General features: G+C 31.8%; 1 protein-coding gene across 1 annotated transcript; it reads left to right on the top strand.

Annotated features, from left to right (window-relative positions):
• Positions 1–9109: 9109 nt before the first annotated feature.
• Positions 9110–10150, top strand: LOC108782277 (integrator complex subunit 12). Its single transcript, XM_018550500.1, has 2 exons — positions 9110–9553; positions 9842–10150. The coding sequence occupies exons 1-2, from the start codon at positions 9110–9112 to the stop codon at positions 10148–10150; spliced, it is 753 nt and encodes a 250-aa protein (XP_018406002.1).
• The last annotated feature ends 4781 nt before the right edge of the window (positions 10151–14931 follow it).

The following is a 14931-nucleotide window of genomic DNA, read 5'->3' as shown; positions in this document are numbered from 1 at the left end:
GGGGGGGCACAGCCCCCCCCGACTAAGAAATTAAAATATTTCGTATATAAATATTTAACAATACAACCAAATAGTCACTGAAAATTAATTTTAGAATATATAGAAAATATTTTTCGTTACATGTTTGCTTTATTTTTGCTTTCTGATATACTTACTGATTTCATCTGAACGTTACGTTGAAGGACACTTACAATCTTGGTAAAATGGTCTTGGTAAAGTCATTTGTTTTAGATATATGCTGAACGAATCAATTTTCTTGACGTCATGCGGCTTTCTCGATTCTGGTGTGAAGTTACGCTTGTTTTGAACCTTGCTGGTATCGAAAACATGAGTCTATTACCCAGCGATAAAAAAGCTAGGTTTACCTGATATTCGTGCCCGCGTATCATATCGTACATTTCTTGCTGCAAGTTCACGCGGCACACAACGAGATAATAATAAAAATTCCACCAAAGCTAAGGCGTAATCCCCCGAAGTCACCGTGCCGCATCGACAGCGCTAACGGGGAGAGTTTTAATGGCTGGGAAAAAGGAAAAACGGCCGAGGGAGAGAATGAAGCGCACGGCGAGCTTATCTTATTTTAATGCGCGGCATGCGGAGTCTCGTTCGCGATGAAATTGACAATTATCCCGCTCTTTATGCCCTACCGCTTATTCGAGCTATTTCGACCTGAGCATAACACATGGCACGACCGGTATGCCGCGAATTCTATTTAACCGTCGATAGCCGTAAAGTCATAAAACTGCCCCGCGGGCCGCAGCTCTGCCGAAGATAACTAATTGAAAAGCGTACAGAAACAACATTAGCGGTGAACAAAAGGGGAAGCGAGTCTTTTAATTGTTCTCGTCGTCCGTCGTTGGTTCAATATAATTACCATTGTAGAATAATTATTGACCGCGAGTGTAAAAAAAAAAATAAGATATACGCGCGCATTTCATTATACATTTTACGTAGATATACTATATGTATATGTATACATATATTCCTTCGCCTTTTATCTCTCTACATGTCGCGAAAAAGAAACATCGCACGCGCGATTCCGCGTTATGCAACGATGCACTTTGCATTCGACCGCGTCTGCTGACTTCACCTGGAGGATGGGTGTAGGTTCATCGACACGCACCACACATCGCGTCCGACGCTCCGCACCTGACTCCTGCAAGAAATCTGCAGCGTCGTCGAGTCGACATTATGAGCACCGTTTTGCGCGAGCCAGATATAGGTACGTCTATGTGAATTAAAAAAGAACCGATAGGAATTCATTTTGTAAAGTTATGAATTCGTAATCTTTTCTCCGTTTTACATTCGTCGACTTCCTGTTCTCATCTATTTCTATCTATCTCCATTTTATTTCTCAAAGAATAATATGATAATAAAACAAAAATAAATTTCTCTTTCTATTTTTACGTCGGATGTATAGTTACATAGCTAAGTAATTTCGGTCTGTGTCTGGAAAGAAAAGAAATAAAAGAAGAAACAGAGACTTAAAAATAAATCTTCGAGTTTAGAATTTGTTATTTGCTGATATTAATTGGAAAAAAAAAATAATAATAAGGCTCTATATGTATAAAATAATATAAATACAAAGAGGGCAAAGAGCCAAGTAAAATTAACGAACTATTTAATTTAAACAATCATACAAACGTTTCGATTCCGATCGGGTTATTTTCAATGTTACAAAAAAAAAAATTATGAAGTATTATAAATTAAAATAACAATTGCAATACATTCTTCATTAGGTATAAATATTCTCAAATGTTGGTGTCACAAGCATAATTAATCCTAATAAAGGAAATACATAAATAAGAAATTAACAATTTTCTAAAACATAACGTGTGAATATAAAAGATTATTTACCTTGTTAAAAATAAAAGAAAAAAGAGTAACACGTCCATGAATAAAAAAAGTCACAACAGTATAAAGTATTATGTAATTAAAAATTGAGTAAGGTAATTTGCAGCTATCGAAAAGAATACTGGTTATTGTGATGACAAATAAGATAATGTCGATGGACTAGAAAGTCAATAGAGAAAAAATAGGAAATCAAGGGAAGATAATTTAAGAAGTACAAAGAGAATGTATCATATTTCATATTGGTGTACATTTCGGACAATGACTCTGTGTCATTTTGTCTGTTTATCTAATTTATTACTCTGTATCTGTTTTTTAATATAAAAACTATCTCAAATATTATTCTTTTTTTATAAGAAGGTTGTATGTCTAAGATTTCAACATTGTCCTATTTAAAGTCATGATTCAGTTCTAATCTGTGGTTAGTTATTATCAGGGTTGGGTAAAAGTTAATGTTTTTTTTTAACTGAATAAAGTTAAGTTAATGGCTTTTGAATTAACTCAAGTTGAAAAAAAAGTTAATTTCGAAAAAAATTATTTTTCAGATCAGAATGTCCTAATTTTTCTTAAAATGAGATTAAATAACTACAATATAGATTATTAAGTAAATTAAATTTTTAATTTTTTTATTCACATGTGATATAAGTATATAACATATAACGATATAATTATATAAGTTATATAACTTTAAAAAAACAGCCAACACATAGAAAAGATACAAGAGTGATTACATTTTTAAAAATTACATTTTAAGCTAAAAATAAACTATCAATAAAAATACAACGTATCGATAATGACAAAATATTAAATAATAACAAAACTCATAGTTCCTCAGAATCACATACATTGCAGAATCACATGCGAAAATTAATAATAATAATTGATGATCTTAAAATATGAACAGAATATCTATACGCTCTTAGGACGGAATCCATAGACGTTACTCAAGATTCGAGATGGTATTAAACTAATGCATGAACCAATCAGAGAGCCGTATTAGCATCTTAAGACATTCCTTGAGATTTAGACTATGTTCGGACTATGGATTCCGGCCTTAGTCTTATTATATCTTATTATTTTTCTAAGATATTTAAAAAAGATAAAAAAATTTTTTAATTAAAAAAAAAGTTAAAAGGTTAACGTTTAAAAGTAACTTAGTTAAGTTAAAATTTAATGCATTTAAAATTAACTAAGTTAAGTTAAAAGTTATTAACTTTTTAACTTTTTTTTTAACTTTTAACGTTTTAACTAGTTACTACCCAATCCTGGTTATTACAGAAGGGGATTTTGAACCTTTGTTAATATCTGAGATATTACAGACATGTTCATGCAGTCTAGTTTTTAATTGTCTCTTAGTTTGCCCAACATATTAACTAGCATCGCAGTTCTCACAGGATATTTTGTATATTACATTATGACTGTGTGTATGTTCCAACTTATCTTTGCCTCTTTTAATGTAATTTTTCAGTGTATTAGGTACAGTATAAGCAAGCTTGCACTGAAACATATTGGCAATAGGTTTAAATTTCTTAGAGACTGTATTAACAATTAAGGGATAGTAAAAAATTTTTTTTTTAATTATTATTATTAGAATTAATAATATTAATATGGAATTTAATTCTATTATGAATTGTAGAAAAAATAAAATGTAGGATATCCATTTTGTAAAAAAATATTGACGCGGCTTCTATCAAATTATTGGAGGTTTATCTTATCGACAACACCATGTTACACCTCTTTTATGACACATAGGATGATGTGAATAAAAATTAAAGGAATCTACCAGAAAAAGTAGCTTTGCGATAACAACCGAAAATCAAACAACTTTTTTTTACTTTTATTATCAATAATCGGAGTACCTAAAAAACTTATTTTTCCTTCATTATCAATTTCCATGAACTGTAATCTAGTATGTAAAGAATTAAAAATATATAAAATGTCATTGAGAGAGATGCTCTCAGACGGAACTGCTATGTCATCAACATAAAGATAATAAAATAATGGATGAAAAGATAGTAATTAATTGGAAAATTTCCAATTTCTTCTATATTGTTGAGAAAATATCTAAATGTTAGTTTATTGTTTATTTTATTTACGTAATAAGCGATTGATTATACATTTAGAGAGAAAGTCGTTGTATATTAAAATAATCTACCATCCAAAATTAGGAAGGGCATCTAAATTTTAATTCTTTGTTTTCTCACTTTGCAATGCATCTCAAATTTTGTTTCAAATTAAGGACATAATTATGAATTGTTCCTCTTTTTTAAGTGTGAAAATAATAAATGTGAAATAAAAGTGAAAAAAATGAATATGAAACATAATTTTAACACGTTAATATGAAGAATTTTGTAATCTTTTATTTAAAAAAACCTAGATATTTATAAAATATATTTAATAAAAAATACGATTTGAAAAAATAAAATATGATCACGTAACTTGATGTAATTTTTATTGTGATTTCATATAATGTATTTTTAGTTATTTATAAATATAGTAATATAATATTATAGCATGTGCTTCATTAACATTTATTTAAAAAATGTTTATGTATTAAAATTTAATTACAACAATTAATATTAAATTTTTTTTTAATGTCTATTTTTCCTTCTTAAGGTGTATAGCATTTTTATCACACAAAGACAATTTGAAGGAATCATAGTGTATACGATCTCGCGCTAGATGCATTTATCGTGCATGTATTGTTCGGAGTTACATCGTCTGATACGGAAGACAGTTAATTCTAGCCCGCGTCTAAATTCATGACGTCACAATGCTCAGATTGGACATTGCGTTAGCCGGAGCAACTCAGAATTGTAACCGTAGAATTACAATCAAGACCATGAGCGTACACGACGCTCCTGTTTCGCAATGTCACGGAAAGCGTAGTTGTTGCGACTATTATTCACAAACTATGCATTTTGACTGTCTATGATCTTATAGGTATAGAAAGTCTCTAATGTCTAAAACAAATTTTGATCGTTCCAAAAGGATGATTATTTATTTGCATTTTAAAAAAACTATTATAAAGAATGTAAAATTACAGCATATATTATTTGTGAAAGTTATAAAACGTTCTATTTAATGAAATAGGAATTATATGATGTGTATAAATTATATCATTACATAAATTCTGAATTATACCTGTTATTTTGCAAAATTTAGTCTACGTCGAAAATTAAATACGAAACAACGATGCACAAGTTACGCATGTTACAATATATTGTTTGTTATTATCAAACGAGATTTTGAAATTTTTGACGGAAATTTCTCATCGCATTTTTCAACGATATTCCAAAGACGACGTCATTTTATTGTCAGTTTCGCGACACGGCGCTTTTCCTCTATCGGCGTTGCTTTTATTTAAAAAGGAAAATAAAAAAAGGAGAGAGAAAAGGGAGAAGGGTGAAGGCGCTTTAGGTCCGCCTCATACCAAGACTTTGCGTCGCCCTCATAAACTTCGAAAACATTTCTTATAAACGGCGGATGTTCCGCGGGGGTGAAATTCCTGACGGGTCTTATCATGGTAGAGATTTACTCGCAAGGACGGTGAGGTATAAAGTATTAAAATATCACGCGAATGGCGCATTCGGAAATTCCTGCTGCACCTAAAAGCAGAAACGCTGCTCGCGCAATATGAGGATTTTCTCTTTTAGACGGAATCGCCTCGCGGTAAGCGACTCTAAATTATTCGTTTCCTTATTTCCTACGAACTTTTATCATACAATTCTTACTCTCTTTCTTTCCTCTTTTACTTTTCCTTTATAAATTTAATTTGTGATTTTATGTATTGTGTGTGTTATGACGTGTAAACATGTAGGATTAAATTTATATCAACTATAATTATTATTGGCGAAAACAAAGTAAAAAAACAAGTATTACAATATATAAAATTTATTTTATGTTTTTAATTTACAAATTTTTTAGTAATTTTAACGATAATTCTTTTCAATGATTATACTATATAATCATAAGAAACTTTTTAATTTCTAATGTTATTATTTTATATAAATTCCAGATTTTAATAATCTAAAAATTAAGAATTATCGTTAGAATTATAAAAGAATTTATTGAAATGTATAATAGATCTTATATTATAATTCTCACTTGTCTTTTACTTTATTTTCGTCAATTAGTTAATATAAATTTAATTTTACATGGCTGCACGTCGTAACGCTAAATAAAATCACATTTTTATAAAGAAAAAGTAAAAGAGAGAAGAATCGTAATAATAAAAGTTTGTAGGAAATCGGTATTGTTACAAAGTATAGAACAATTTGAAAATGAGTTTCGAAAACGAAGGAAAATTAAAACATAAAAAAAATATCTCTCATTTGATAATAAAAGGTTCCATTTGACAACGGAAATTTGTAAGTCGAAAGAATCACGGTGAATCTCTGATATTCCACTGCTTCGATTTCACACATGAGAATAGAACGTAGTCCTGAATGACACAGTCTTCGCGGATGTGCAAGAACGTCTACGTCTACTCTTATTGTATCCGATCGTGTGCAAACGAGGACAAAGCGACGACGGAAGAAGACGCGGGGGAGCAAGGCGGTGCGAAAGGGGTCGAAAGAGGCGGCAGGAAGCTATTGAAGGGAAGAAGGGCGAAAGGAGGAGGGAGGTGAGCGCGTACCTCACCTGGCATACCGGGAGAGTATCGCGACACATTTTGATCGAATTCTTCTCGAGGTCGGGGAATGCCGGTATCTCCCGTAGATATTATTACATATTTAGGCGGTACGCTGCTGGCTCTCTCTCTCTCTCTCTCTCTCTCTCTCTCTCTCTCTCTCTCTCTCTCTCTCTCTCTCTCTCTCGCTCGCTCGCTCGCTCGCTCTCTATCTGTCTATCTATCTATCTATCTATCTATCTTCCTTTTCGCCTCGGGGATGTAATACACTTAGAAATGTATTCTCGCTCATTCTCTCTTATTCCCCCCTCCCTCTCCCCCTTCTCTCTCATTCACTCTCCCTCTCCTCTCTCTCTCTCTCTCTCTCTCTCTCTCTCTCTCTCTCTCTCTCTCGACGCGGCACGGCGCCGCGGGGCGTACATATCTGGCTCACTATACTTGCGCCACTGCTGTATCCTCATAGCTCTCTCGCTCTCCTCGCACAGACCTCGAAGGATCGCAGTTCTGCGCGATATCCTGCATATCTCGGCATACCGTCCCCGTCGTTTCCGACATTGTTCCCTCGGCCCGCCCCCGCACGGTTCCCCGGCTCCGAACCCGGACGCGGAATAATCCCACTCGTTCGACGTCTACCGGGCCCGGCTTCCCGGCCGGATTCCAGTCGATTCTGGTACCGAGCTTGTGCAGGGTGAGAAGCCCCGGCATCGGGCATGATAATTGGATGCTTTTCCGCTCACCCACCCTTCTACCCCTTCACAGCCGCGCCGTTCCCGAAAAAGCGCGATGAAGCAATGCGTATAAGGCTTGTTGACAGAAACCTTGAAAAAACGCGTTGCCGAGTACAAGATAGTACAAGGAGAGCGGATACTGAGAGAACGATCTGTATTTTACGAGAATTCACAAATACAGATGTTAGAAAAATTGCCGTATAATATAAAATAATGTATAATTTTAAATCGTTTTCAATAATTAACACTGTGTGATGTGCTAAAAATATTTTTAGCACATCACACAGTAATTAAATTTTTTATTAAATGAAGTATTCTATTTGTATAGCTAAAATATCTATATATAAATAATTAATAACACTAGTTTAAAAAAAAAAAAGTATAATTTTTTTTTATTATTTTAAATTAGACAAGATATTAAATTGTCATAGATTTTTGAATGACGAAAACGATACTGCAAGCTAAATTTCAAACATATCAAGTTCCTGAAAATTGTGCAAAAATGACTTAATTATTGGCAATATTTGATATTTTTTTATAAAAAAAAAAAGGTTAACATGTTATCTTGAAACTCTTAATCAAAATTAGTTAATTTTTTTTATAAAAAATGTTAAATGACGGAAAAAAGCTTTTTTCTGTACTAAATTTTTTGCATCAAATTTCAATTATTTCGGAAATCTAATGTGCTGGTAAAATTTTACTTATTTTTTTATTTAGAAAAAATGCATAATATAAAAAAATGTTACTGATAAATAAAAATCTAACAAATTATTTCGAACTAGAATTCTTTCTTTATAAATTTTTACAAATGTGAATATTTTTCAGAAATATAATTTTTTCTATTATTCTGTTAAATAGAAATTGAAGTTTTACAAGCCATCTGTTTATTTCTACCGAGGGAAATTAACTTTAATATCTTGGTTCAATTCATTCTTTATCTTTTCTAATTTTTGTAATTATTATAGAAAAAAATATAAAAAGTGAGTTAAGTCAAAATTAAAATTAACTTATATTGATATAGATATGTAGATACAAAGACACGCAGTCATAAATATTCAACTTATCGAAATTAGCCCATAACGAGAAAATAGCGCGGTATTTACAACAAACGTTCTCCGAATCATCGCGTGTGCGTCCATCACGCGTTCACGTCCATAGCCCGGTCGAAATGCGTTTGTTGAATATTCAATGTCCAGTATCCGACTCCCAACGGACGACAACCATAAGCACTGGATTCTATTAGCAAACAGTCACGAGAACAATGGTGCGTCGTCGATGCGATTCCGTCGATATACAAGCAGCGAGTCGATGATCGAGCCCGATAAATGCCGGCCACCTTCCTTCGGCACATTTCACGGCGAACGTCCCGGGATACTATTCGCATATCTAAATCCCATAGAACGTCCCTGTCCGTATAATTCCCAGAATTGTTACCAGTCCGCAGGACCACTTGCTGCTACACTCCTTCGTGCATGACCGACCCTTAATTTGTCAAGAACGCCCCGTTTCCTACCGTCGTACGTGAGCGAACAATGTCAAATCCATAATGTAAGGATATACCTATATTTTTACATCATGGTCATTTCTAAACATTCTTTAACCTTCAGCTATACGTGTTCCAGTCAAATTTAGTTTAAATATATCTCTCTCGGGATACTTAAGACTATAGCGCCATGTTACTAATCACCTTATTGTCTCTGTTTAAATTCAAAATTTTACATGTTGCTTGTTTACACGAACTATATATTTCTAACGTTTGCAAGTTCATCTGCTGCGGATTAAGATTTAAAAACGTTACTTCTCATGAAATATTTATAAGATGTGTCGCCAAGACAAGAATACACCTAAAAGGTGTTTTATGTTTAACAATTTAAATTTAAGATATCAATCTCAAGGAATGCACGAGAACAGATTCGGCATCGACGATGATTTCTCCGACGCATTAGCACTGTTGCATTCAACAGAGCAAGACAGTGCGGAGAAGCTTCGTCGGATGTTGGACGCATGCATTGAAAAGAAGCACGGCCTCGAAAAGACTTTGGCTGTCAGAATGCCGAAGCGATTTTTGCAAAACGTCAACGAATCCGCTTCTCTGATGCGTACCTCGAAGAGTCACGACCGCTTAACGCAAGGATGTAATGCAAGGATAAAAACCGAGATCTGGGACGGTAATCTTGAGATCATTTCTTTTCTTGACGCTGACGAGACGGAGAACATTAGGAATCACCGGAAGTCCGACTTGAAAGCATTCGAGGTCGATTACGAGGACTGTTGCGAGGACGAAGAAGACGTTCCCAGGATCTCGATTCCCGACGAAGGATCCGCCGACGGGATGTGCAAGGTTTTCTTCAATTAAACCCGGCCAGTTTATAATATATGTAGCTTAAATACAAAATCGCGAGATTGTTGTGACTGTGTGATTGAATCTTCTAAAGTCTCCGTGTTGTTGACTTAAATAAATTGTGACATCTGCAGACGTGTTCAAATTCCTACCCGAGTTCTCCCCGGGTGTCATATATAGTATGTCATCCTTATTTAACGTTCGGTAAACGATAAAGATAGAGTGATACCTATAAGAATAAGTGGTGAGAATCTGAACATAGCCTCTGTGTGGTGTGTAAACTCCAAGATATGTAACGGCGCGAAACTGGGACCTCTGATTTTGCTCGAGTGTCAGGAGTGTCAAGAAACTTATCATCCGCTGTGTCATCAACCTCCGGTCATCGACGTCGACGTTTATGATCCTAGAATGGTGTGGCGATGCAGACGGTGTATCAAAACCCCAGTGACTTCTATGAAGGTTAAAATTACGGGAAAGACGTGCGTGGGAAAAGTTCGACGAAGTAGCAATACAGTCAAAGAGAACGCAAACATTTCGAAACTGAGAATACCTGAGAAAAAGGACGGTGATTTATTTGAAAAGAACGGTAAGGTTTGAGAAGGACAAATATTAACTTTAAGATCCTTTTCCTAGCTTTCTTAATTACCTACGCGTCTTGTGTGTAAAGCATCGTTTTTTTCAAAATTTGAATATATTGTTCAAAAGAAAAAGGTGTATATATGTATATATATATATATATAAAATATGTGTGTGTGTATATACATATATGACAGAATTATATGTGTATTGTGTACAGTAAAAGTTGGAAAATTTATGTTGAATTTAATATTTCACGAGTACCAAATGATCCAATTTGTGTTAATGTAACATAACACGAATAATGAATATGTTAGGAAGTAACACAAATATAAAAAAATTAATACAAGAAATGTAACACTGACATCATTTGTGACTTTTCTTCAATATAAGTAAGGAAGTAAGACAACATGTCACATAACACATTTTATTCATTTATCTCAGAATTTATATATTTTAAAACACATTGTTTATGTTATTTGTTGTTACTTTCTTAGAAATTTTCTTATTTTATCATTAATACTAAGATATATTGAATACTAATTAACAAATATAGAAGATTCAAATAAATCATATTATTATGTTAAATTAACACTAGAATATTAAAAATTCGACAAAAAAAGAACCTGCATTAATATTGACGTAGACTACTTTTTTATAATAAATCGTATTTTAAAAACAGTACGTTTCTACTTCTGTTTTTCTCTTTCCTAGAGAAAATTTTCAAAAAATTGTCAAAATTTTTAATAACATTTTTGCTCTAGAGTAAAGTCAACTCTGAATTAGTAAACAATTTGTAATCGAAAAACATTATGAAATATACGAAGAAGAATAATAGAACGCTGTACAAACGTACTCGTATATTAAAAATATTCTAAAATTTACATTTTACATGTTAAATGCGTTTAAACAAATCAATTTAAGTATTAAAATCTTAAAAAATGTGTAACATAAAAATCTTCTTGTTATTTATAAGCAAGCTTTTACGTAAAAGTAAACCAGCCTGTTTAGTCCAGTGGCATTAAGCACATATAGATAAATGTTTAAACTCGCTTCTCCAGTTTAACCGAATATTTTGAAATAAAAATAAGGAAATATATGAATATAAATATATAGTATATATATATAATATATATGTGTGTGGGTATATATATTTACAGATTTGTCGATAAAAAACAGAAGCACTCAGTTATATGATTCTCCATTATTGACAAATGTTTCGCAAAAAAATAAAGATGTACCGCTCTCGACGTATTCACGAAAAAGAACTGGATCTAAGCTTTCCCGTATCTCGATTAAATGAGAAGAAGGTTAGAATTTTATCTTATTTGATTATTTCTTTTCTCCTAAAAATGTAAAAAATTATAATATGATAAAATATGACAAAATAATCATTAGACTAAGTATATAAAAATAAGATTTAATTTTGAGAAATATAAGAATCCTCGAGAGAGAGAGAGAGAGAGAGAGAGAGAGAGAGAGAGAGAGAGAGAGAGAAAAAAAAATATATATAAATATAAAAAATATATTTTTTTTGAGAGAGAGAGAGAGAGAGAGAGAGAGAGAGAGAGAGAGAGAGAGAGAATAAAAAATGTATATTAATATAATAATTATATAATATAAAAAATAATTATATTAACATTAACTCGCTAATACTTATAAAGATTGTTTAATGTATCAAAAATATTTGAATTTATCAAAATTATATTTGTTTTAATTCTTAAAAAGATATATACATCAATTATTTATAGTTTAATGAGATTTAACAAAAACATTCTCCTGGTTGTATATGATAATTTTTATTTGACAATTCTTTGTTACGCGATACAAATAGAAGTCATTCTCCTAATTGAAATCAGTGTTGTTACAAGTCATCACATATACAGAAATACACTTTTAATCACAGTATAGGACACCCGCCCTAAACCGATTACAAGAAATATACACTATATTACAAAGCGGTCGTACATGCTCATCAGAAATACATTTACATCATATAATAGCTCGACCGATTGTGTTTACATGTGTATGTATGCGAAAGTGTAGGAAAATATAGCTATTTCTTATAGTGACATAAAATCAGTAGCAGTATATATGAACAAAACGTTCGAGTCTTCGTCCAATCTTCGGCGCGACTGAAGAAAGCGACTTGTTAAATTTCGTTACGCAGAGAACGATGAAAGTTCTCGTTCGTGTCACACGATAGCCATTTAATCACGCTCGTTTATTCCCTTACATTAAGGTCAACAGAGTTCAATTACCTTCGCGGCAATGCTGTAGATTTCAACTGGATTTGAGGCTCGATTGCTCTCACTCTGATTTATAGTACACGGGATTGTGGCAGAGATAAAAAATATATCAGAGACGTTGGGCGTAAGTTTGCTTTCGACACTGTGAATATTTTCAAGTTGGAAATTTGTCGTAGACACAACGTATACATATGCGACGAAAGTAAAATAATTGATATAATATACGCAAACTATATTCGATATTTTTTGATAAAATTTCACAAAATCAGATTGTGCGTAGGAGTATTAAAGATAGCTTACAAAACTTATAAAACTAATTAATTAGAAATTTACTACTACTTATTTACTTAATTCTTTACTTCAATAACGCGATTTGTACCTACAAAAAATTCAATTTAAATATAAGAACAGGGAAAATGAATTCTGTGATAATATACAATTAAAATTTTTGGCATACTTAAATATGTATAAATAGAGTATATAGTTAAAAAAAAATGGAGTAATAGTATTCACAGAAAAAATTTAAGAAATAAACAAAGCCTAACTTATGAAATGAAATATAGCAACACTGTTTTATGCTTATTATCACAGAATTGTTAATTACTCAAATAATATATCGGGAACGCGCAGTTCCTTTGTGAGATCGTAGCACTTCGTCGGTACAATTTTAATATACATAGCAAGTAAAATAGAAAAAAAGTTTTAGTAGCAAAATAATTTCGAATAATACAAGTCTCAGAAAAAAGATAGCTGCAACTCGATAGTGAGTATTTGTAAATATTTCACTTCAAAAGCTTGTATATTTAAATTGTCATACCAATCAAGGGCGAAACATCATTTACTTAATATGCCGTTAATTTCGTCGTTTGTATAAGATAGATATATATCGTGCTAGCATTATTTACAGCGAAAGAAGAGAACTTCAATTACGATAAAAATTCTTGAGATATGTTTAATTATTATCGCCAATGTAAAATCATGCGACGAAAATTTTAAATATGCTTCCAGAACTTTCACCCTTAAAAGCTTCTACCGTAAGTGCGTGCTTATCTTACGAAAGTGAAGAAATATTTAGAGTAGATAACAATAAATCATTTTTTCTTACACTTTATAATGTAGTTTTCTCGAACGACTCTGAAGGTGTGTTGACATCTTGACCATAAATTCATGAGTATTGATAAATCGTAAAGCGATTATAAGGTACACAATCACAATCAAAATGATAATTAATTAAATAAATGTTTTTAAAAGCACAATTCCCTTTAGAAGCATTATGTTCAACATTAGCACTTATAAAATAAATATAATATTAATAGATAATACTCTTTCCATATTTTCTAACTAAATTTTTCATTTTATAATATTTTTGAAAGTTATTTTTTTGCAAGTTAACACCATATTTAAAAAAAAAACTTTCAATATATACTATTACTTTATACTTATTTAAATAAGAGACATTCGGTATTATAACTCACAATATAACTTGCGTCATTTATTATTTACCAACTAAAACATATACAGAATGCTTCATCAATCGCTTATCCTTATCTTTTTAGTTAGAATAATAGATTCCCTGAGGAATTCGAGAATAACTTTTAAAAATAATAAATTAATTGGAATCTCTCATTTAAATCAATACAATGTTAGAGACGTAAGTATTATTACAGATTATTTCATATTTAATTCCATTTTTACTGATAAGTAAATGTGCTCATTCTGTAATAAATTTTAAACTTATGTTGGTATTCTTGAAGAGTACATGCAAAGATATAGTAAATAAATTTCATAATTTCTTGAAGGGACGATCAATTTTTATTGATAAGTAAAAATGGATTGTCCCTTCAAGAAATTATGAAATTTATTTAATATATCTTTGCATGTACTCTTCAAGAATACCAACATAAGTTTACAATTCATTACAGAATGAGCACATTTTGTTATAATCGATCTAGTCATATTAATATACTTTTCTTCTTTTAAAAATAAAATATATAATGCAATATAAAAAACATTCCACAAGATCCACATGCTACAAATATGTTTGAAGAGCAAAGTGATTGCCCAACGAAGCATAAGACGCAGGTGTGATTTATTTTAGTGCATCACTTGGCACGGCCTCTGATAATGGTATCGGTAAATTAAATATGATTGTTGAATGCATCTGCTTTTTTATCTTAGTAATACATACACGAAAATGAGATTCCAATTATAATAGGAACTGAGATATTACGCTCTTCGGTAATTGCATTTGCTGCGTGTGTAGAAAAAACAAAGCGCTACTTCTTTATGATCATTACAAAAATCACCTAAAGCTTGTAGCATATCTTTGTATGATTACTCATAATTACATACTTACGAGAAACTAGCGATAAATAGATACTGACTATTCACTTTTTTCCTTTATTCAATAATGGTATACGAGGAATCTTAACAAAAAGTTGTCATATCAAAACATGCTACAATTACAATGTTCATGTGTAAAAATGTGCAAAAATGATCATTTAACTGCAGGTGCTATCTAGAGTCATACTGACACTATCGGCCTTTTACAAC

This window comes from Cyphomyrmex costatus, unplaced genomic scaffold (genome assembly GCF_001594065.2).
Source record: "Cyphomyrmex costatus isolate MS0001 unplaced genomic scaffold, Ccosl1.0 scaffold123, whole genome shotgun sequence".
Classification (NCBI taxonomy): Eukaryota; Metazoa; Arthropoda; class Insecta; order Hymenoptera; family Formicidae; genus Cyphomyrmex; species Cyphomyrmex costatus.
Note: the sequence above shows the minus strand (reverse complement) of the source record. Positions and strands in the feature narration are given on the sequence as shown.